Here is a 21,124-nt window from a genome sequence, read left to right as displayed (position 1 = left end):
TTAAGAACGCTCCTGCACACTCATACAATGAATCCATCCGAAAGCAAGGTCAAGCTGCATTAGATCATGAAATTTTTGGAGTTAATGAGGAAAGCCGCCCATGAATAACTGCATAAACAAGATATGATGAAAATACAGTATTTGCAGTTACAATACAAATTTAACGGACCTCCAGAATTTTGGGCATGCTTCACTTCTTCCTTTGATATTTCAGATATGATGATGGAGGGACCACGAAAAAGAGAAGTCCCTGTCTGTTGATCCAATAGATATTGACATAGTGCTACATTTCTGTCAATGGCCTTCTGCACTGATCGGCAGGATCAATTAGACTTACGTTAGAGACTCACATATTCAGTTGAAGCTTCATGAAGCATCTCAGCATCTGAATAAAGAACTTTCAATAGATTTGTCGAACATTTTGCATAAGCAATATAGCCTTTTCACGCCAGCAGATTCACCAGTCTCAAAACTCCGTTTCCAGACTTTACGTTGTCGCTCTTTTTTTTGGGTGCTTCACCGTCGATAACCTGGAGAAGGAGCGTTCTGCAATCGTACCCGCAGCACACCAATAAAGTCCTCTTTCAGTCAGTTCTAGGCTCTGTCGTCGCAAAATAAAATGCAGAACGAGCGTGATCAGTTACATCAATTTGACGAGGAAGTGCTCGCTCACCCTGAGAGCGCACAGTCATTTGCGACGAACGGTTTCCTCAACGTCCTCGCATCAGTTTTTGACAACGGGGAATTCGATCTTAGACTATTCAAAGACGCATTGCGAGCTTTTGCAACTGTTTTACCGCATTTCTTTAATACAGTGTAAGAGCAAAACGATAAATGGCGATCGAGAGATTACGCGTGCATACTCATACACACATATATATATGCATATGCATTTCTCTCTCTTTTTGCGCTTTGTCAACAGTATTAAAAATGAAACGGAAACGCACATGTGGGAAACGACTAGCCGCTTGAGCGACACCGTGCTTAATTCGCTACTAAACCATCAAAATCCGGGAATCCGCATCCATGCTGTCAAATGTCTACAAGTACTTGCTACCATATTCTCAAGACCAGATCGAAAAATTCGAGTAAGGACGGGAAGGAACGATTCCGGGAGTGATGTTATGGTTAACGAATAATCATATGTTCAGGATGATATTTCGTTAAATCTGATCAGGACACAACACAGGTTGTTGAATACCCAGGAGCTTGAGGCAAAAGGAGAAGTCATAGTAAATATGCTGCTCAACAAACTCGAAGATCAGAACGAGTAAGCATTCATGTGTACCTTTCTGCGACATATCCGCTCACAAGCATCTATCCATCTTATTAGACAGATCAACGTATTAACAGCTGTCGTCAACTCAATGATACCTCTTGTACGGAAACGGCCGCACTTTCTTGCACGAGTTAGCAAGTCCTATGTCCAATGGTGGAAAACACGTCCGCAAAATATGACACCTATCCAAAAGAAGAGCGTGGACAAAGTGGTCAAGGTTGCCTTTGTGACACTTATAAGGTACATGGACGTACAACGAACCTTACAAACGCGTTCTAATATTATGCTACATCAGAGCCGATGAATTAAGCCAACAGCGCAACGATCTCATTAATGCATTTGGAGCAGTAAACGGTAACACGGCAGTCTTTTTGCGACAGTCCCGAGGCGACCGGGAGCGACGTGAGAATAACCACGACGAATCTCGACGTGCAAAACGGCAGATGCCTGGAGCAGACAGCGCGCCGGAAAAAAGAATTAAAGTATCTGGATCACCACCGCAGCCAGCAAAAATATCCACTCCTCCTAAACCTTCTCAGGCACCAATCATCAATCCATTCACGAACTTTGACATTACAACAATCCCCTTACAAACTGTCATTGATTTATGCATGGCGGCATTATGCAATGTTTCCGTAGAGACCATTAAAGAAAGAATCGACATGGTATGGCCTTACTTTGTAAATAGACCTTTCCTCCCAAGCTTGCTAACTATCGCTTTTATCTAGCTTCCTCCGTCTGGGCTAATGGGCACTGCACCGACATCAGGATCAGCAGCTAGCATAACAGCCGCAGGTGCGCCCGTAGAGGCTGCAACAACAGCAGCAACTGCCACTCCTCCTCCTCCTCCGTCGCAACCGGCAGAAGATATGAAATTACACAGAGAAGCACCTGAATCGAAGGAATATAGAACTTTCAAAGCCATTGATACCAAAGGTACACCTGGTACAAGTCGAGTACCTCTGGCTAGTGTAAAGGAACGGGCCAGCGAAGCATTGAGGATGAAACCATTCGAACTTCCAGCACCCAAACCATTGACGCCAGGCGAGACAGCCGATTATATTAAGCAATCTGTAAACCGGATCTTAGATGCAGAAAGCTATTTGGTTCCCAAAACTGTTGATCAGGCCGCTACGACAAGGGCAATGCCAGTGTGGAATCAATCTGCAAAGACTGTGTGGCTGCTTATAGTCTCAAAATTGCTCACACGAGGAATCACAGCACCTGGAAAGGTGAAGAGTGAAGACGACATGGATACCGACCAGCCGTTCCGAGAGATTTCTACAGATCTCAAGGAAATGCTGGTGAATTTTATAATCGAGGATTTACCTGGGAGGTAAGCGTTAGCGGACCTTAGTCGGGAGACTAAGCGTCGTAACCATTATATTTTCTCTTTCGATCTAGGTTGGAACTGGCGTTAGAATGGCTGCATGAAGAATTTGAAACCGATACCCTTCGCAAACGTGCGGACCCTAACTATGAACCGCAATATTTCAGGTGGTTGTTGCACCTGCTACATAGAGGCATTCCAACGCTTGATGCCAAAGATAAAACACTCGCCAAGCTCTACTTGGATGCGCCGGCGCTGAATGATGACGCTATCGACATTCTTCACAAAATCATGAAAGAAGAAGCAGAACGATTTGTTGCCTGTGTATCCACGCTCCGTGATTTGGTCACGAATCGACCTCCTGTACGCGAAAAATGTTTGAATGTTTTACTCGAATACTGCATAAATCCGGATGTTAGGATGCGCTCAACAAGCATTGTTGCTGTGAGAAGATGGGTTCCCGATCACACTGCTATTTCGGCTCGCGTGGAAGAGTTTGCAGTGCAAGCATTCCAAAAATTGACGCAAGAGCCTCCAGCGGCGCCGCCTAAATCTGAAGAGAATTTAGAGCAACAAAATGGACAACATACGATCAAATATGAAGAAGATGGCAACGACAATGAACAGGAGTCAAAACAAGAGCAACTGGACAAGGAAGAAGAAAAAGTACAAGAGAAGGAGCAAGAAAGTGGATGGCGTGAAATGGATGTCGTACGGCACTCAGAACTGTTATTTGCTCTATGTGCAAAAGACAATGAGTTACTTGACGAGTAAGGGTCTTTTAAGGTTACGATAACAACAGTTTTTTCACATGCCGAAACATTTCAGCCTCTTCAGAGTTTACATTGCAACTACCGAGCAAGTACAACGGATCATCCGGCAGCATATTTATCAGTTGATCAAGACCATTGGCATGCAATCTCCTAAACTGCTGGAAACTATACGTCACTTTCCTCCAGGAAGTGAGACATTGGTCATTCGCATTCTGGTTACCTTGTGTGACACCGGTGAGTTGGACAAACGCATGCCGATCATGGAGAAACAGTGCATTGAGAACAAACTCGACTTAGTTCGGCCAACGCCAGAGTTAGTGGAAGCAGTGAAATCTGTCCACAAGGAGCGCAATCTGGATGCTAAATTTATTGTACCTATTGTGTCTGGATTAACAAAGGTGAGAAAACGCGCCGATTCCCCATGCATAAACGATGAAGGCACGCGGCAGCGCTAAACATTCTGCTGTTTAGGAGGATGTGAAACACAATCTGCCTCAAATTATCGATCTGTTGAATAGCTCGGAAACACAGAGAAAGATCGTGAAGAAGGTCTTTTCACGCATTGTATCTAGCGGTGCCTCAACCAGTGCACCTATGACGCCACCTGAGCTGCTTCTTGCTCTACATGAACTAGAGGAAAGCGTTCCATTACCTAAGGCTGTTGAAGGTAACCTGCATTGTGAAACAAATATGGAGGGACTTGATATTGACAATTTAAATCAATTAGCAATTAATGTATGCTTCACTATGCCGGAGACGTTTGAAGCCAAGCATGTTTTGCTCGCACTGCGGCATCTTGTCGATCAGCCTAAAATTCCGCTGCTGCTTATGGTCACTGTAAGCCGATCGAGAGACGTGGTGTGCAGCGCGTGTGTACGTGTTACTGAATAATTACAATACTAGATGATCCGCACAGTCTCGGTGTACAAGGAATTAATCCCATTCATCCTGACTCTGCTGCAAACCCTGATCTCCAAGAAAATATGGATGTACCCAAAGCTGTGGGATGGCTTTGTAAAGTGCACAGAGGCAAGTAGTCCGTTCGTCTAGCAATTTAACGTATAGAGTAAATGGGACCTGACTTTTTTTTCTGGTGACAGAGGACCCAGCCCGACTCGGTCAAGATCATCGCCAGTTTGCCGAAAGCCCAGCTACAGAATATCTTGCACCGCATTCCGAGCATACGCTCTCCGCTACGCGACTACGCAGAAGAGAACCAATTTGTTAGGGTGCTAGTAGAAATGAAGGAAATGGGCTTAATCCAGGAAGAAGAAGACGAAGAACAAGAACGTCTACAGCAGTAGATAAGATTAATTACTACAAGTAATTGTAAACGAAAAGTAAAGAAAAAAAAAGAAAAAAGGCTGGCCAAGCAAAAGCACGATATACGTTTACGTTCGCAAAGCAAAAAGAACACAAATGCAACTGCAACTTTCTTTTTTGGTATTTTACCGCTTTCGTTTGTGCACCTTCCTTTTCTTTCTCTCTTTCTCTCTTTCCCTTTTCTTCGTTCCTAGCAATGACTCGAGTAAGTGATTGACTTGTGCCTTTGCGAACAACGCTGCCGACCGTCGCCGTTTTTCCTGTCCTCTAGATTCCCCGGAAGAAGTTGGTCGTGGTTGGCGATGGCGGCTGTGGCAAGACCAGTCTGCTTGTCGTGTACCAGAAGGGAGCGTTTCCAGAAGTAAGAATAATTCCTCTTTTTCCTTCCCCTCTCCCCTCTCTTTCTCTCTGTGTATAGAACAACAGAGCCGTTTAGCTGAGCAAGTTTGTTGTTAACAGTGAGTATATTTTTCCCACAGCGATACGTGCCTACAGTATTCGAAAACTACATTGCAAACGTGCAGCTCGATAACGGCAAAGTGGTGGAGCTGGCCCTGTGGGATACAGCTGGGCAGGAGGACTACGATCGGCTTCGCCCTTTGTCCTATCCAGAAACTGATGTTATTTTGATTTGCTTTGCAATCGATCAACCGACCTCCTTCACCAACGTTCAGGACAGAGTAAGTGAATTCTCCTCCTCTTCTTTTCTCTTTCCTTCCCTTCCCTCTCTCCCTTCGAGCTGGAAGAAAAGGGAAAATGCAAGAGGAGAGGAAGAGAAAAAGGACGAGAGAAAAACAACAAGATTGGATGGAGATTAAAAAATATAACAACATCTTTGTTGTTTTTGTTTACTTAGTGGTTACCTGAAGTAATGCATTTTTGCGAAAACGTTCCCAAGCTGCTTGTGGGCACAAAGATTGATTTGCGCGACAACCAGACACGTATTGCTCAACTCAACGCACTCGGGCATCACTTGATCACGTACGAAGAGGTAGGGATGACTTTTTTCTATTCTTGGCATGAAATATATTTTTGATGTCGGCATCACACGCCAGATCACCAACATTGATCCTCCTTTCATTTCTCTTTTTTTCTGTCTTTTGTAGGGCGAGCGACTTGCTAGAGAGATCGGAGCGAAATACTATGAATGCAGCGCCATGCGTAACCAGTATGTGAGCGAGGTCATTGAAGCCGCCACAAAGTCCGCCATGTCCGGAGGCATGATGCGATTGCAAAAGATATGCAGGATGCTGTGATGCGCCACGTTGTCCTGATTGTTTTCTTGCTTTCTTTATCTTTTTTCTCTCCCTCTCTCTCTCTCTCTGTCTCTATTTTATCTCCAACAAACAACACACACACGCACACTCGCTCCCGTCTTGCCTGCCTGTTCTCTCTCTAGACATTATATCTCGTGGCTTTTACCCCTCCCCATCTACAATATTGTATATTTCTCTTTGTATCGATTGAAATGTGGCTTATTGGATCATTCGAACACCTAAACTCTTTTTCTTACTGAGCTGCGAGGCGCCCAACGTATCCGCCGTATTAGGAAATCCTCGCCATGTCGTCCTCTTCCACTACCACTACTACTACAAATGTTCGAAGTGAGGCTATTGCAAAGAAGAAAGTATACAAATCGGCGCTAGATTCTCCATTTGTGGTCAAATGGTATACGGTAGCATTCTCTCTCTCTCTTACTGCATACATGACCTAACAATGTATACACTCTCTCAGGCCAATGACGGACGAAACTTTGGGTCACTCCATACTCGACAATTTATGCCGGCAAGTAGAGCCTTTCTGCTCGAGCCAGTTATACATGGCTCCGCTAACCTCTCTTTAATTTTTACTAGGATTCTAAGTCCTACAGCACCTTACAAACGCGATCCCAAATCCCACAAACGGCCCGCACTTCTTGACCGCGTTCACTTGGGTTTGCGTGATACAACCAAATTTCTGGCAGAGCGGATAAAGCAATCATCATCAGAAAATCCGTCGTCATACGCTGCAATCTTTGTATGTCGGCGAGACATCCAACCTGCCCATCTCTGCGAGCATCTGCTAAAGATGGCATGCTTGGCCAAGGTCAAGGTAGTCTCTTTGCCGCAAGGATCAGAGCCAAAGCTGGCTGCTGCCTGTGGACTCAAAACCCTGTCAGCGGTGGGCATGATAATTGAAGGCGAAGAAGAATTGAAGGATGATTTGGAGAAAATCAACGATGTCCAGGCACCGTGGCTGTCAGCTGCCACCTACAAGCCAACAAAGGTCAAGATCATTGAAACAACAGCACCCGTGTCGAAACCAGCGAAACGAAAAGCTGATACGTCTCAGGAATCTCCTCGCGAAAAGAAGAAAGACTAATGACAAAAAATTAGCACAAATATCCTTATACCCCCATCTGAAACCGTTTGAAGTATTATATATTCAACAAAAAAGATACGAGCAAAAATGATTACTACTATGCTAAGATGATGATTAAGCACGGGTATCAGAGTGCGCTGTTCCTTTCTTTATAATTGCTGATGTTGATGGAATCGATACTACATGATGCCAAGTGATAACTAGTAACGTCGGTTGCGACGCTTTTCCCATTCACGCCATGGCCGTTGCAAACCTCTCCATGCTTCTTTGTCCTGACGCTCGCCTTCCAGTATAGGTTCAACTCCGTTCAACCATGGATGGTCCAGCATGTCCCGCGCCTGTGCTCTGTTTTCATATCGCAACATGGGTGTCAAGAAGCTAGCAATTTCTTCTGCTTCTCGTGAATGAAAACCGTATTTCTTTCGTAATACATCTTCCAGCGGCCAATACTTGAGCCGTTTTATATGCCGCAGCTCTCCTCGATAGTCGAAAAAGTCCTTGGAATGTTCACCCGACAATGCAAATTTGGGAGGCATCGGTCCAAGGAGCTCGATCATCAGAGCCAGGTGATCTGCAATTGACATGAATCTGCATCAGTGTATCGTGTGTAAAACAGACAATCGTCGTCTGATATTCTGTACCTTCGTCGCGATCAAAATAACGTCCTTTCTGTGGATCAAACAAAAAGTCTCCAGTCAATAGTTCAAAGATCTGTAACAGTTGTGAGGTTCTGCCTTCAATTCACAAAATTGCACGTAAAAAGAGACTACTTACCATACACGCCAAGCTCCATATATCTGCAGTTGCATCCCACTTTGCACCAAAGATAACCTCTGGAGACCGATACTGTCTTGTCTGTATGGCCTCGGTGAAATGTTGATCAACCCAGCAGGCGTTTCCAAGATCTGCAATCTTGACGTTGATTTTCTCGAGACTTCGCAGCCTCGAGCTTACAACACTTTCTTCTGACCTACTGAGATGACAGGGTATATTTCCCAGTCGACTTTTCGCACTCAAAGCTGAGGACTTACGTTGACCATGAGCGCTTTCGACCCTGCTTCTTCTCAGCATCCCGCTTGCTATCCAGCGATAATGGCTGCGATGCGACCAAGTTGACGTGGCGATTACTTTTTCGCGTCCTGCTTCGGCCACGACTATCATCTTCATCCTGGTCCTCTGCTGGCTCCATTACAGGGACGCTTGCATCACGCAGGATCTCCTCCGCATTGTCAAGATAAGTCATGACGTTTTCCGGCTTAAGATCTGTGTGGATGATTTTGCAGGTACGGTGAAGATAATCAAGGCCTAGCAAAACTTGCTTTGCAATCTGCTTGACGAGCCGCACTCGTAATCCTTCATGGTGAGACTTGCGTAGAAGCTCAAGCAGATTCTCTCCAAGAACTTCAAAGATCATGCACACGTGGTTGCCATTTGGTCCATCAATGGAAAAATGGTCCACAATGGCTGTCACGTACTGTGCACCCAGAGCATTTGGATCAGCCTTGGCAACCCGCTCGGATAACTGGATCTCATCCAAAGCAGCTTCTCTGTAATGCTTTGCGGATTTTTGTACCTTCATTGCAAAGTGCTTCAGTGTTCTATTCAATGTTATTGTTAGCCCAAACTTTCTTTGTTTCCTTTTTTGTGACACTGTTGCTGCAGCAGCAGATGTAACTTGCCTTTGGTCCTGGACCAGCCACACTGTCGAAAAATGGCCCCAACCCAACTTGCGTATAACAAGATATTGTCCGTCCTTGTAGCGGTCGCCAACTTTGACAAAATGATAGCCACCACGGCAGTAGTCTTCTCTGTCCTCTTCCTCAGTTTCGATCGGCGGCGGACGCGGCCGCGAGTGTGAAGAATGGTGTCGTTTCCTGCATGGTCTTACTCGACGCTGCACCAGATCGGAAATGCAGTTGCTTCACACTTACTGTCGTTTCTGTGGATGGTTACTGTTGTCTAGTAATTGCACAGAGTCAGTCGAATCTTTGCAACTGGTCTGCACAAAACACACTTATTATTTACCAGCGTAATGCATAGCGCAGCAAAAGAGAAGAAAAAAGGGCGTTTTTAAGAAAGGAAACGAATTCCCGCCCTCCTCCACATTTAAGAGCCCTTCTCTCCTCCTCCCAAATCGCGTCACCCGTGTGCCATCACCTTTGGGCACCACATCTGTTTCAAGCCACACTTCACTGCTACAAGGGTATGGACCACGATAGTCAAGATATTTCTTGAAAAACAATTAATTACAGTGATTGGTTGTTCTATCGTTCAGCTTCAGGAGCCACTGCTCCACCCATTGCCATGCGTTGCAAATAGCTAAAGTCGGCCATAAGAACAGTCTCTTCTTCTATAATGCTGAAAATACTCGAGATCTCGCTGCTCTGTCTTTTCAGTAGCATCAAGGTGCGTTCTTTGATACCACTGTCTTCCTTGCAAAGTGCTGCGATCACCAGACATAAGCGCTGCAGCGTGAAAAGGCCAGCATCCAAGCGACGGATGTAAAATTCCTCTTCAAACTCCTCAATCTCTTCTGGATCCATGTCCTTCTTTTCTTGCTCGATTTCTGCCTTGACACGTTTGTCCTTGGCTTCATACTGCTCTTTCATCTCAAGCAGCCGGTCTACTTTTTCGTAATTATCTTCAGTAAATTTGCGTATGAGCCGTAGTCGCTGGACGTCATCCCGTGATAAGTTTCTCATTAAAGACAAAATTATGCACATTATATGTTCTATTCAAAGTCGCTTATTGTAAGCTATCCCGATACACCAAAATCTTTGCTCAGCGATCAATTATATACCTTCATCTTCGGATTCGATGTAAGCCTTGCTGTGTGATTTCTTGAGTTTTCTTGATCCCTTTGAACACAAAGACTGTTACAAAAAAGAAGGCCATATTTCTTAGCAGATTATATCATTCAGCTTACCTTTCCCATGAATGCTGGAAACAGGGCCTTGAGTCCTGTAGCATCAACAAATCTTAAACAGTTGCCTCGACCAGCTTCACCAGACATGGCATAATTTAAAACTTTGACAGAGCGAATGCGGCCCAACGTCCTTTCCCTATCCCAATGATTAGCACCCCGCTAAGTACTACTTTTGTCGATCACTACCAACTTTAGCATGATAAGCATCAATTCCACACCTTCTGCATCAAGGAACGACTGCTTTACTTCTGGCTCGTTTAGCATGGAGCACAGCGAATTGAAAAAGTTCTCGACCATTTCCGATTCATCTTCGTCTTCTGGATCTTTCTTTCGGTATGGCTATACATACAATCGAATGCCGTTAATCTTTTCTGATGGGCATCAAAGTTGCTTCGTCTACTTACTGCTAATGCATGTAATAGGATATCTACCCCTTGAAGCTCGTTTACTTTCAATCGGATATCTATCATTTGCATGATTAATCCCTAGCGCTCTTTTACAGTATAATTTCCACATTCAACAAGAAATTACCTCTGCTTTCTTGTAGTAAAATGGATAAAATTTCGCTTGCATAGGCACGGTTTGAGTCGTAACCCTTGCCTTGCATACGTTTCAACAACCACGGCAATAACTCTGTTTTCAGTGCAATCCTTTCGGCTAACTGTGGATCCAATCCCAAGATGTTTTCAATTATACCTACGCAGAATAGTATGTGAGTTTCATATTGCTATTGACATCTCTACCCGTCGATACTAACCAAGAATTTGGAACACTCCTTGCCGGTCGCTTTCTTCGTTTTCATTCAATCGTTCCAAATTTTGCACCAGCAGCTCCAAAAGCTCATTATCAAGCAGTGCATTGACAAATTCTTTCATGCCTGCAGTTGCTTCATCTGAGCGCTCAAGTTCATCTTCACCCGTTCCAACATCCTCGTCCGTCAATTCATTAATGAGTTCAATGGCATCGATTGCTATATCGGTGTTTTCATGACTTAAAAGTGACAAGATCGACGTTACGCTCCCAAGCTTGACTAGCTCAGGATAAAGATGTGGAGCCTGGGTAAGAACAAACAAGTTTTTGATTTCTTCATCGAGGTCGGCCTCAGATTCCATGAACTTTTCAGGCTGATCAGCGTAGCGTACACGCTGCTCTTGATTTTTGTTGATAGCTTTTTCGAATTTAAGGATCATCTTCTTTACATTGGTAGCTGTCAGAGCTTCTGTCTCTTCGACGTCGTATTCATCGACCAAATCGAGCAAACGCTGCTGCTCTTCTGTGAGACCTCCACCGAAAAACCGTCCTTCTTCGTCTTCGGCTTGCGCTTCAAATTGGTCGTCTGGCTCTGGGTAGTACTCCACAATGTCGCCAGCTTCGTCCTCTACATCCTCAACGGTGACGTTTCTTCGCTTGCGCGATGAGCTCTCGGCTGCTGCTGCTGCTTCAGCGCTTGATCCGGCTTCGGCGCGGTACTTGTCCAGAAACTGGACGTCAGGCGTTGCTGGCATTTTACGCTTGTTCCGGCCACTGGGAATGGCTGGAATCTGGTACGAATAACTTGTGTAAGAATACATACCACGATCGATCGCCCATGGAATTGAACTGCATACCTTGAACATTTCGTCTATATTCATTTTGACGTTGCAGGAGATTTACAGAAAGACGATGAGCGGAAAAGGAAGAAGGCACACACGCTTTTGATCTCCGACAGACATTTTGCATTTTTTCCTTCAATGACCTGATCCAATAATTGACTATAGCAAAAGCTATCGCCGGCTGGTAAAACTGCGAGATTACAATGGTTATTGTATAATAGAAAGTGTACATCTGTAATAAAAACTGGTTACTAGAAGGGAGAATACGTGTAAGGGCTATTTAGACCAGGTTGCTTGACTGTAAGATGAGGAATAAGGACGGTCCTCAATAAACATAAACGAAGTAAAAAGACGCGTCGAAAGGTCCTTGTTTATATTCAGGCTATCATAACGAACGATGGCAATAAAAGATCTTCCGTATGAGTACAAGTTTCATAAGGGGATGTGGAAGAATCATATCAAAATATCAGTACAAGTATGAGGTTTATGTGTAGACACAGGAAGGGGTTCGAGTATGGGTTTTATGAACAAGAGACGAAAATCTGTGTCCAGGATCATGACCAAGGACTAACCGGGCTCGAGTATCCGATTGAGTGAATGCTACCGAATACATACGAAAGTTATCCGATATTCGTAGAATTTGCATTCTTTTATGTTTAATTGATACCAAGGTTATGTCTCTAGGAAAAGAGAGGAGAGTGCTTTCAGCATCAAAAGGAAGTGACAATTCTTCATTATCTAGGATTATGTATTGATCCAAGTTGTGAGCCTCTCACTTCATCGCAAGATGTGAAGGCGCACAGACCAAGGAACACATCCTCCTTTGGCAAATCGATTTTCTAAAGGTTCTTGAAGGACACCAAGAGAATCGGTCGCATGCGCTGGCAGTTGAAAGCGGTCGGGTGTCTGTCTAAACGTACGGCCGACAAACTCTTTTCTTCTTTGGTTCGCCGGGACTTCGCACAAATCACCTTGCCCTGGACGTGCTTCGGCTCTTGGTCCTGTGTGAGGAGCTGAATCTGCCAACTTTGATGAGTGCATAGCTGCCGCCGTTCCCTCGAATGGATTCTCCTTCTCGGGTATCCAGACCAAGGCGCAGAATTTATGTCTTTTCTTCTTTCGTGCTTCCAGAATATCATTCACGGCTAGCAAAATTGACGAGTATAGTATGGCTGACATGTTGTTCTTCTCTCCTTTGCAAGCGTAACGACGAGCTCTTCGTTATTCATACAGTTGTCACCAATAGTGGTACTAAGTGCAAATGGGTCTTAGGATTGAAGAAAAGGGTGAAGGCCCTCAGTTACTGATCGTATGTATCCTGCATGAGGCAACTTCATTACATCCGGGAAATTTCCAGAAAAGGTGGAAAATTAGAAGGGAATGAAATGCAACTGGGACACAAGTGGGCAAAGAGAAGAAGAGTTGAAGTGGATCCGCGCGGCTATATGCGGGAGTCCCACCCAGTTCACCAACCAATCTTTCCTTGTATTCGATTGAAACTCCGAAAATCCTTTTTGCTTTAACCCTCTGAGTGGTGACCCAGTGACCTTTACTCTCTTTCAATCCCTACGACATGTATAACGGCATTGGATTGAGTACACCCCGTGGCTCAGGTATGTAAATCAAATCGATTGCAACACTGCGTTTTGGTAAACTAAAGATTTACATTTTAGGAACCAATGGTTATGTACAGCGTAATCTTTCATACGTTCGACCACCAAAGACCGATCATTTGCGAGATGCTGCAGCGCAAGACTTGAAACCTCCAACCCCAGTTGTGCGTGCGGCAAACAAAGAGATTCTATTGCACGATCGCAAACGTAAAGTAGAAGTCAAGTGTATGGAGTTGAGAATCAAGCTTGAGGATGAAGGGTAAGTAAAAACTATGGCTGTGCATACAAAGATAGAAGTTGGTATTGACTCTGGCTATTAGCTTGAGCGAAGCCGACATTGAAGAGAAAATCCAAGAGCTTCGAAACAAGCTGATGGAAGATTTTGACAAGGTCGAACCGCGAGAAGCAAAAAGGTAAGCCGTTTGCTAGCTATATATTAAAACATCACAAACCGACGCCTGGAACTTTTTCTATAGCTTACAAGAACACGAGACACATCAACGAAATGCAGCCAAAGAGATCGAAAACAAAAAGATGATGCAAGCGTTGAAGATACGAGAGGACTATGTAGAAGGTGCCGCATTTGATCGTGAGTTGCAAGAGCAAAAGCGACAGGAAAAGATAGCTCGACGACAAGCAGAGCAAGCTCGATTGATTGAATTAGAAGAGAAGAAGCGTAGCCGACGCAGGCGCAGCCGCAGTCCAGACAGAAAGCGACGAGAGCGTTCTCCTGATGAACGAAGAAGGAGAAGACGTAGCCCTTCGACGGACAGCGAAGAGGAAAGAAGATCCCGTCGTCGCCACAGAAGCCCATCTATCGACAGCGAGCGAGAGAGATCGAGTCGTCGTCGCCGTCATCGCAGCCCTTCAACTGACAGCGAGGAAGAAAGAAGATCTCGCCGTCGCCGTAGAAGCCCATCAACAGACAGTGAAGAAGAAAGAAGGTACAGCCGACGTAGAAGAAGTCCTTCCTCGGATTTCAGCGAAGAAGAAAGACGATACCGACGACGCCGAAGTGTTTCAGTGTCCAGCAGCAGCGAAGAAGAAACGAGAGGCAGACGCCGTGCCCGCTCTAGTAGCGTATCTTCGAGTTCATCGTATTCATCCAGCGGTTCTTCTCGTTAAGAAACAATAAATGAGTTTATTGAATTTTTTACAATGAATTCTTTTTGTTTGCCAAGGCTTTCTCAAAGAAGGCTGTGAATGTTTCTGGTTCCTGAGCTCCCGGAAAGTTGTATCTAACAGATTATCAGCTTATTACATGCCTGCAACGCGCTTCATTCTAATATCCGCACTTACTTTCCCTCAATAATGAAATGAGGCACACCAGTGATACCTTGCGCTGGCCAGCTGCTGGCTTCCTTTCTGATAGTGTCTACGTCTGCTTCGCTGTTCAGGTACTCGAGGGCCTGGTTCCCCATTAGAAAATTATGAATCTTTTTCATATATATAAAAAAAGCTTTTACCTTGTTTTTGTCCAATCCGGCTCTCTCAGCAGCGGAGGCGAGCACTTGATAGTCACCGATATTCTTATCGTTGGAGAAGTAATCCTTGAACATTTCTTCCACAACCTCGGTCTGTCTACCAAACTGCTTGGCCCAAAATGCCAGACGATGAGAATCGACCGTGTTGCTGACTAGACCGTTGTATGTGAATTTGATGCCTTCTTGCTTGCCGATATCCTGCATGTAAGGGATCATCGATCGCATGCGCTCCTCTCCGAATTTTCTTGCATAGTGTTCGCGCACGCTGCGACCTTCGTGTCGTGCCATATCCGGTGATAGTTGATAAGGATGCCATTCAATGCTAAAAGTAACGTCAGGGTGTGTCGCTCTGAACTGGTTCATGGCGTTCTCTAAGCGGCGTTTGCCTATAAAGCACCTGGACAGCAAGAGTCAGTATATCGCCACGTAGAAAATAGAACCCTTCATTACCATGGACAGACAGTGTCGCTGACAATGTCGATCTTGATTGCAAGTTGCTTTGCCATTGGTGACGTGGATTGCTAACGAATCAAAGGGAAAGAAAGAAAGAAAGAGGAAGGGAAAGTCTTTGGATTTGTCAGCAATAGGCTAGGAAAAAATAATAATGCAACAATGCAATCGATTTTTTGCCGTGGAGCACAGGCTCTATTTTATTGTTATCATTATTATTATTGTACAGAGCATGCGGTTAGAAATGATGAAAATTCATAGGTACACCGGCTCCTACAGATTGTAGTATGGGTCGCTTCTCTCTGGAGCTGCTGCTCTTCTTTTTTGCTGATGAAGATTTCAGTTTGGGGCTTGTTGGCACGGACGAAGCAGCGCTGGTGAGAGGAACACCATGTTGAGGTGTAGGCGGAGGACTGATGTCAGTAGCTGGTTTTGGAGCGTAGACGCTGTATGCACTTCTCGCTGTAGCCGGCGATGGAGGATTATTTCGACGGATTTGAGGTGGCGGCTGGCCAGCATAGCCGCGATGATATGAAGAAAAGGTGGAGGGAACGGGTGAGGTCTGATAGTAGCCCATCGAACTAGTTGGCGACGGGAAATCCGACGGTCTGCGACCATCGAAGCTAGATACAGACTCTCCGTACACGGAATACGTGCCGTCTCGCGGGCTGATTGTTTCTTGTTGCTGTTGCTGATACATGCGTTTCGCAGCGATCATCATTTTTAAAGCTCGTACTTGAAGGCTAGTTTGATGGGACAGCGCAGCCGTCTCGAATATCAAAGGTGCCGTTGTCATATTGAGCATTTGATGCAAGGCATGTCTCGTGAGTGCTCTAAGCCGATTAAGCTCGTACATGTCAGAAATTAACAATAATTGCGATAAAATGTGAGGCTGATATTGCTGTGCCGTCAATAAATTATCAGTGTAAAGATATTGGAGCAATGCGATTGTCACCGAGTATGGATATGGGAACGACATGATGTTCGACTTAGGTACCTTGATCGTAACCATCTTGTCCTCGGTACTTTCGTTTGTCGTTCCAGGGTTTTCCACCATTTTCGAAACTTGAATGCTCTTGAAATTGCTTTCCATCAATTTCGCGAAATAAGGCCAACGATTGCACAAAATGGCAGAGTTGACGGGTATCACTTGGTTATCCAGTGTTTGGATGTTAAAGTCTGAGATGGCTGGCTCATTCAATAACCCTAAACCCATCTCTTGCGCTAGTGTTGAGCAGTTCGACTTTGGTACGTCGTACACTCCAAAAGCCTCCAAGTCGACAACTGCCAAGTGATCAAAGTTGACTTGTCTGTTATTGTAGTCTTCTAGCAGATTACGGCCCTTGTGACCAAAAACCAGGTATCTGCTTGTCTCCCCGTGAAGCACGCCGCGGTTCCAGGATCCATTGCTGAAAAGGCTGCCAGTTTCGATACGGATCCAGGCAAGAGTTCCGAGGTCGAGTGCCCAGATACTGAATGCCTGTGTTTGCGGAGACAAGTATGTGCCTGCAAGAACAAGATGGTGTCCTAGAGTATGCCCGGTAGGAAACCGCAAGCCAGGTGGCATGGCCGACCCGGTCATGTATGAGGAGCAGTCTTCCACGACTGAAGATGCTCCAGTAGGTGAGAAAATCAACTGCAATTCACGCTTGACGTCTGCAAAGTTGTAGTTTGTATAGAGATAAACTGGAGGAGTATCCTTCTTGGGACCTTCGGTGGTATTGCATGCTAAATGATCGCCAGAGCTGCCAGCAGCCGACGATGAAGAAGGAGGTTGATATCCATTGCTACGTTCTGGAGAAGAGGGACCGCTATTGAGCGCTGTGGGAAGCCGGGTATCTGGCGGTCCGCTGACTGCAACTGACCGATATGCGCCAACATGCTTATCGAATGATTTTGCATGAATCCATTGCCATGTGCGCAGATCAAGCACGTTTATTTCTCCAAGATAGTTGTTGTTCATGTCTTGTCCACCAATTATAAGCAGCTGATCGTCGGTGACAGCAGATAAGTGCGCATATCGCGGACGCGGCGCAAACAGTGATGGCTCAATGGTTGGCCGTTTCCAGCACGCACTTTCAATGTCGAAAACAGAGATATCGTCGAGCACGCAGAGGCCATCGGTCGATACCCGTGAATAGCCCATGCCGCCAAAGATAACAATAGATTTATTGTAAACATCTGCCGAGTGGAAGTAGCGTGGTTTGGGTGGTTTGGCCGAATCCGGTGGAGGGATATGCCGTGTCCACGCGAGCGTGTCCAAATTAAGAACATACAAGTGATTTGTCATTTTACGGGATGTGACCAGGCGTCCTGCAAAGACATAGACATGGTTGTCGACAACCGTTATCGAGGCGCCAACAAGCGGAGGCGGCACCTCCCCCGTGGTGGAATGGACCTGCGTGATGATTCCAGAGATCGACTGCATCTGTGCAGTGGTTGAGGGCATTCCTTCAACCTGCAAACAGGTGATAGAAAGAAAGGGAAGGGAAAAGATGTGCACTTAGCCTCTTTGCGGAGGTTAGGAAATGAACCTTTGTGTCTCCTTGATTGCTTGAGGATCTCTTTTTTTTTTCTCTCTCTCTGGTCTCTATATCTCTCTTGTTCCCCTTAGGTGGTTGTACCACAGCCATTGTACCCCTCTCCTCATCTTATCATTTGCGTGTAAATCAACAAGCTGGCCGAATAAGGTGCTGCTAGCTCGCTGGATGCATTGCTGCTCACAAGACATCGCAATAGCCCGCATATACAAATGGATTTATTTGTCATATTCGTGATAGCTTATGATACCTGACTTAACCTTTAAAGGTGAATGCAGTCCAGATTTTGTCCGTGCAATCCTCGGGGCCTTGTGCAGGAGTCGTACAAGATGCCCGAAATGGAAGAGTCCGGAAGCAAAACGTGGCTAACCAACACGGGTGCAGCTACCAAATGGTTTTAGGCTTCCTAAACGAACGCATTTTTCCCAAATAGTTGCCAGCGATAGGACAATGCCCGTAAAAGCCGCGCGATTCATTTCCAACCAACCCCTCACCTCCAATGTAATCTCAATCGTATAGTTGGTCACGGCTAAATATGATCACAAAAGTGAGCAGTTGCCGGGAAAATGTCAATTTTCGCAGATTGGTCTGTTTATTAACGAAGAAAATGAAGAACACTGCTGTTTCCCGACCACGACTATAGGTAAACTCCACGTTACAGTGTTCTTTTCTTGGACACTTTTTCGTTTACACCTGGCTTTCCTGGCAGGTGATCCGTCACAAATCTCTATGGGGTAGTAGTACCTTGAATGTGATAACGTGTCACATTCTGAGATCGTCAGTTTTAGCTGAAGCGGTAACATACTATTTGATTAAATCGCTTATTCACTGCAGGTAATGAGCCAGGGTTAAATTACAATATTATGGTTATTTCCAAGCGAGCGTAAATCCAATAAGCTTGGTATCTCACGGTCGTAATTACAAGTGTCAAGGTAGACTACTGGCCAATCGTCTTTGAGCTATCTTTTACACAGTGAAGCTTTGAAGACTTGGTAGCATGTACTAGAAGCATGCAATATGTACATATTGAATATAGCACCACTCTAATGTCAATAGCTTATGGTTTGTGTTTCCAGTATACTTGCAAACACTTTTAGGCACTGCGGGTGGGGCGGCAAGTCCAATTTTGGGAAAATGCCTGGAATTCAACTTCGGGCGGGCAGCGACCAAGTTACATTATTGTAGCAGCATATGTCAGAAGAAAACGCTGATTTGCATGAAACAAAATTTGATGCCATTGTCCTGGGCACTGGTCTCGTCGAGTCTATAACGGCAGGGTAACTAGCACAGTGTTGGTCGATAGCTGAATTGAGCGCGCACTAAATCTCGTTGGGTTTCAGTGCCTTGGCGCGCGCTGGAAAGAACGTCCTGCATCTCGATAGCAATGATCACTATGGTGGAACCTGGAGCGTATTTGGATTCAAAGAACTCTTAAAATGGTGTCAGAAAGGTATCATCAAGATATGTATGACTTTTTGAGGCAGTTATTGACATGTTTAATAATATCTAGTCCGGAACCCAGGCGGCGACGCGCCTAGTAAAGGTATAATAGCATGAACGGAAGAGGATCTTTTCGTTTACATGAAATATAACGCCTGTTTACCACAGCCAACGACAAGGAGATTGTCTATCAAAGTAACGTCGCCGCAAACTACAAGAATATTCGAGTCGATATCCCAGAAAGCAGAGTTAATCCTTCACTTTTCATGGATGACTCAGCAGAGAATATCGAGGAACGCTTGTCTAACGATGAAGGTAGAGTGAGTTATCACCGCATCTAGTGTCCATTTATTGAATCCTTTTCTTAAAGCTGCGGCCGATGCATTGCGGCAGTCGCGATTATACAACCTTGACCTCGCTCCAAAGCTTTTATCATGCGAAGGAGAACTCGTGGAAATCCTTATCCGAAGTGGTGTCGGTCGATATCTGGAATTTAAGGGGGTTGACGATATATTCATGCTTGACGAAAAGACAAAGCGCTTGGAAAAGGTAATCACGAGGTTATCAAAACGCATGTAACGCGGTAGGACGATTCACACAAGTTTCAACTTTTACATAGGTACCAAGTTCAAGAGAAGATGTATTTGGAAACAAGTCCATCACACTTGTTGATAAGCGAAAATTAATGCGGTTCCTGACCTTTGCTGTGAACTATCAGGAAGAGCCAGAGACGGTAGAAGGTACATTTCGCTAAATACGATAAATACTCTTGTCCTAATCAACGTGAAAAAGGCTATCACGATAAACCGTTCGCGACCTTTTTGCAAGAGAAATTCAAGATTTCTGGTCAACTTTTAACCGCACTTGTCTACGCAACTGCACTCGTGGATACCAAAGGTAACGCATATGTGCTTTCAAGAATACATTCCTTTAGCTCACTAGAGATTTCCCGGATAGCTGCCACTGTGCAAGGACTCAAGCGTACTCAGCAATTTATGAAATCACTTGGGCGTTTCACAAAGGGAGGATTCCTTTGCACGTTGTATGGTGGTGGAAGCGAAATAGCTCAGGCTTTCTGCCGGTATGGCTTAAAGAAGAAAGCGGGAATGTAACTATACTGGTGGTGCTCACATAAGCAGCTAGAGTATGTGCTGTGTACGGCGGTATATACGTGCTAAATCAGCCGCTATCTTCCTTTTCGATCAAAGATGGTAAATGCACAGGCGTATTGACAGCAGACGGGAAAAAATTCGAAGCCGATAAGGTTATTGCCAGCGTTGATTATCTACCGAGATCGTGGCTGCCGGAAGCAGCAAGTTCATGGTAAGGGGTTGAAAGGAAGATGAGGAAACGTAGGAAACGGAAGACTTAGCAGCATTCAAGGCCTTGGATATCTAGAGCTATAGTAGTCACTGATAAACCTCTCGCAGTTTCCGAGGATGCCAAGGGACCTTTGCATTTTAGCGTGATACCTCCTATCAACGGCATCGCAGCATCAAATCCCGTATACGCAATTCATCAAAACTCTGAGAGCATGGCCTGCCCAGGTGACCAATGTAAGTAGTGACTGCCTGTATCGTGATGATTACTACAAGGGATAGAGTTTCTTATTGTTATTTTTTGAACACAAGATGTCACCTATCTTTGGAAAGTGGCAGAAGCCGAGGAGCAAGATCTGCGTCCAGTCGTAGATGTGCTACTTAGCAGCCAACCCGGAGGTGCAGGTACGATTTTATTCCTCTACTTTTAACTTAGCGTGAACCAACTGACACAACATCTTGTAGTTTCTGCCAAATACGTGGTATATTATCAGCAACGTGAGCAGCGAGTGAATGTGGATAAACAGGAATGGAAAATTCCAGTAAACATTGTAGCATGCGGTGGACCGACACGCAGTCTAGATTTTGAGGATGCAGTGAATGAAGCCAGAGATGTATTCTTACAGTGCGTACCTCCAGGAACTGAATTCATGCCATCTCAGGAGGAGGATATCCAAGATGAAGAATAAAGCTT

The 21,124-nt window shown here is 45.0% G+C and overlaps 10 protein-coding genes across 10 annotated transcripts; 5 read left to right on the top strand and 5 right to left on the bottom strand.

Moving 5' to 3' along the window:
* Positions 1–619: 619 nt before the first annotated feature.
* On the top strand, positions 620–4,686 carry VTP01DRAFT_3597 (uncharacterized protein; the record flags this gene model as incomplete). The annotated part of the gene is made up of 13 exons (XM_069382185.1): positions 620–816; positions 923–1,088; positions 1,152–1,270; positions 1,334–1,519; positions 1,575–1,944; positions 2,008–2,615; positions 2,684–3,379; positions 3,438–3,616; positions 3,680–3,780; positions 3,854–4,049; positions 4,110–4,219; positions 4,286–4,411; positions 4,483–4,686. The coding sequence occupies 13 exons, from the start codon at positions 620–622 to the stop codon at positions 4,684–4,686; spliced, it is 3,258 nt and encodes a 1,085-aa protein (XP_069236339.1).
* Positions 4,687–4,901: 215 nt separating this feature from the next.
* On the top strand, positions 4,902–5,961 carry VTP01DRAFT_3596 (uncharacterized protein; the record flags this gene model as incomplete). The annotated part of the gene is made up of 5 exons (XM_069382184.1): positions 4,902–4,910; positions 4,977–5,066; positions 5,185–5,385; positions 5,562–5,696; positions 5,812–5,961. 5 exons carry the CDS (start codon positions 4,902–4,904, stop codon positions 5,959–5,961), a joined length of 585 nt encoding a protein of 194 aa, XP_069236338.1.
* Positions 5,962–6,266: 305 nt separating this feature from the next.
* Positions 6,267–7,066, top strand: VTP01DRAFT_3595 (uncharacterized protein; the record flags this gene model as incomplete). The annotated part of the gene is made up of 3 exons (XM_069382183.1): positions 6,267–6,373; positions 6,440–6,490; positions 6,559–7,066. The coding sequence occupies 3 exons, from the start codon at positions 6,267–6,269 to the stop codon at positions 7,064–7,066; spliced, it is 666 nt and encodes a 221-aa protein (XP_069236337.1).
* Positions 7,067–7,266: 200 nt separating this feature from the next.
* Positions 7,267–9,104, bottom strand: VTP01DRAFT_3594 (uncharacterized protein; the record flags this gene model as incomplete). The annotated part of the gene is made up of 7 exons (XM_069382182.1): positions 7,267–7,637; positions 7,708–7,777; positions 7,841–8,039; positions 8,098–8,664; positions 8,746–8,940; positions 8,998–9,025; positions 9,092–9,104. The coding sequence occupies 7 exons, from the start codon at positions 9,102–9,104 to the stop codon at positions 7,267–7,269; spliced, it is 1,443 nt and encodes a 480-aa protein (XP_069236336.1).
* Positions 9,105–9,330: 226 nt separating this feature from the next.
* Positions 9,331–11,623, bottom strand: VTP01DRAFT_3593 (uncharacterized protein; the record flags this gene model as incomplete). Its single annotated transcript, XM_069382181.1, has 8 exons — positions 9,331–9,797; positions 9,867–9,924; positions 9,993–10,128; positions 10,183–10,331; positions 10,397–10,455; positions 10,524–10,688; positions 10,750–11,533; positions 11,600–11,623. The coding sequence occupies 8 exons, from the start codon at positions 11,621–11,623 to the stop codon at positions 9,331–9,333; spliced, it is 1,842 nt and encodes a 613-aa protein (XP_069236335.1).
* A 738-nt stretch (positions 11,624–12,361) lies between these two features.
* VTP01DRAFT_3592 (uncharacterized protein) lies at positions 12,362–12,763 on the bottom strand (the record flags this gene model as incomplete). The annotated part of the gene is made up of 1 exon (XM_069382180.1): positions 12,362–12,763. One exon carries the CDS (start codon positions 12,761–12,763, stop codon positions 12,362–12,364), a length of 402 nt encoding a protein of 133 aa, XP_069236334.1.
* A 394-nt stretch (positions 12,764–13,157) lies between these two features.
* On the top strand, positions 13,158–14,322 carry VTP01DRAFT_3591 (uncharacterized protein; the record flags this gene model as incomplete). The annotated part of the gene is made up of 4 exons (XM_069382179.1): positions 13,158–13,197; positions 13,258–13,456; positions 13,518–13,610; positions 13,674–14,322. The coding sequence occupies 4 exons, from the start codon at positions 13,158–13,160 to the stop codon at positions 14,320–14,322; spliced, it is 981 nt and encodes a 326-aa protein (XP_069236333.1).
* Positions 14,323–14,350: 28 nt separating this feature from the next.
* On the bottom strand, positions 14,351–15,187 carry VTP01DRAFT_3590 (uncharacterized protein; the record flags this gene model as incomplete). Its single annotated transcript, XM_069382178.1, has 4 exons — positions 14,351–14,435; positions 14,497–14,606; positions 14,664–15,078; positions 15,132–15,187. 4 exons carry the CDS (start codon positions 15,185–15,187, stop codon positions 14,351–14,353), a joined length of 666 nt encoding a protein of 221 aa, XP_069236332.1.
* Positions 15,188–15,369: 182 nt separating this feature from the next.
* On the bottom strand, positions 15,370–17,580 carry VTP01DRAFT_3589 (uncharacterized protein; the record flags this gene model as incomplete). Its single annotated transcript, XM_069382176.1, has 1 exon — positions 15,370–17,580. One exon carries the CDS (start codon positions 17,578–17,580, stop codon positions 15,370–15,372), a length of 2,211 nt encoding a protein of 736 aa, XP_069236331.1.
* A 1,282-nt stretch (positions 17,581–18,862) lies between these two features.
* VTP01DRAFT_3588 (uncharacterized protein) lies at positions 18,863–21,119 on the top strand (the record flags this gene model as incomplete). The annotated part of the gene is made up of 12 exons (XM_069382175.1): positions 18,863–18,948; positions 19,012–19,121; positions 19,182–19,214; positions 19,280–19,426; positions 19,482–19,660; positions 19,731–19,851; positions 19,904–20,008; positions 20,069–20,192; positions 20,255–20,434; positions 20,495–20,667; positions 20,743–20,835; positions 20,896–21,119. The coding sequence occupies 12 exons, from the start codon at positions 18,863–18,865 to the stop codon at positions 21,117–21,119; spliced, it is 1,575 nt and encodes a 524-aa protein (XP_069236330.1).
* Between the last annotated feature and the right edge of the window lie 5 nt (positions 21,120–21,124).

The sequence above is a fragment of the Rhizomucor pusillus genome (assembly GCF_041956525.1).
Source record: "Rhizomucor pusillus strain CBS 183.67 unplaced genomic scaffold VTP01scaffold_17, whole genome shotgun sequence".
Taxonomy (NCBI): Eukaryota; Fungi; Mucoromycota; class Mucoromycetes; order Mucorales; family Lichtheimiaceae; genus Rhizomucor; species Rhizomucor pusillus.
Note: the sequence above shows the minus strand (reverse complement) of the source record. Positions and strands in the feature narration are given on the sequence as shown.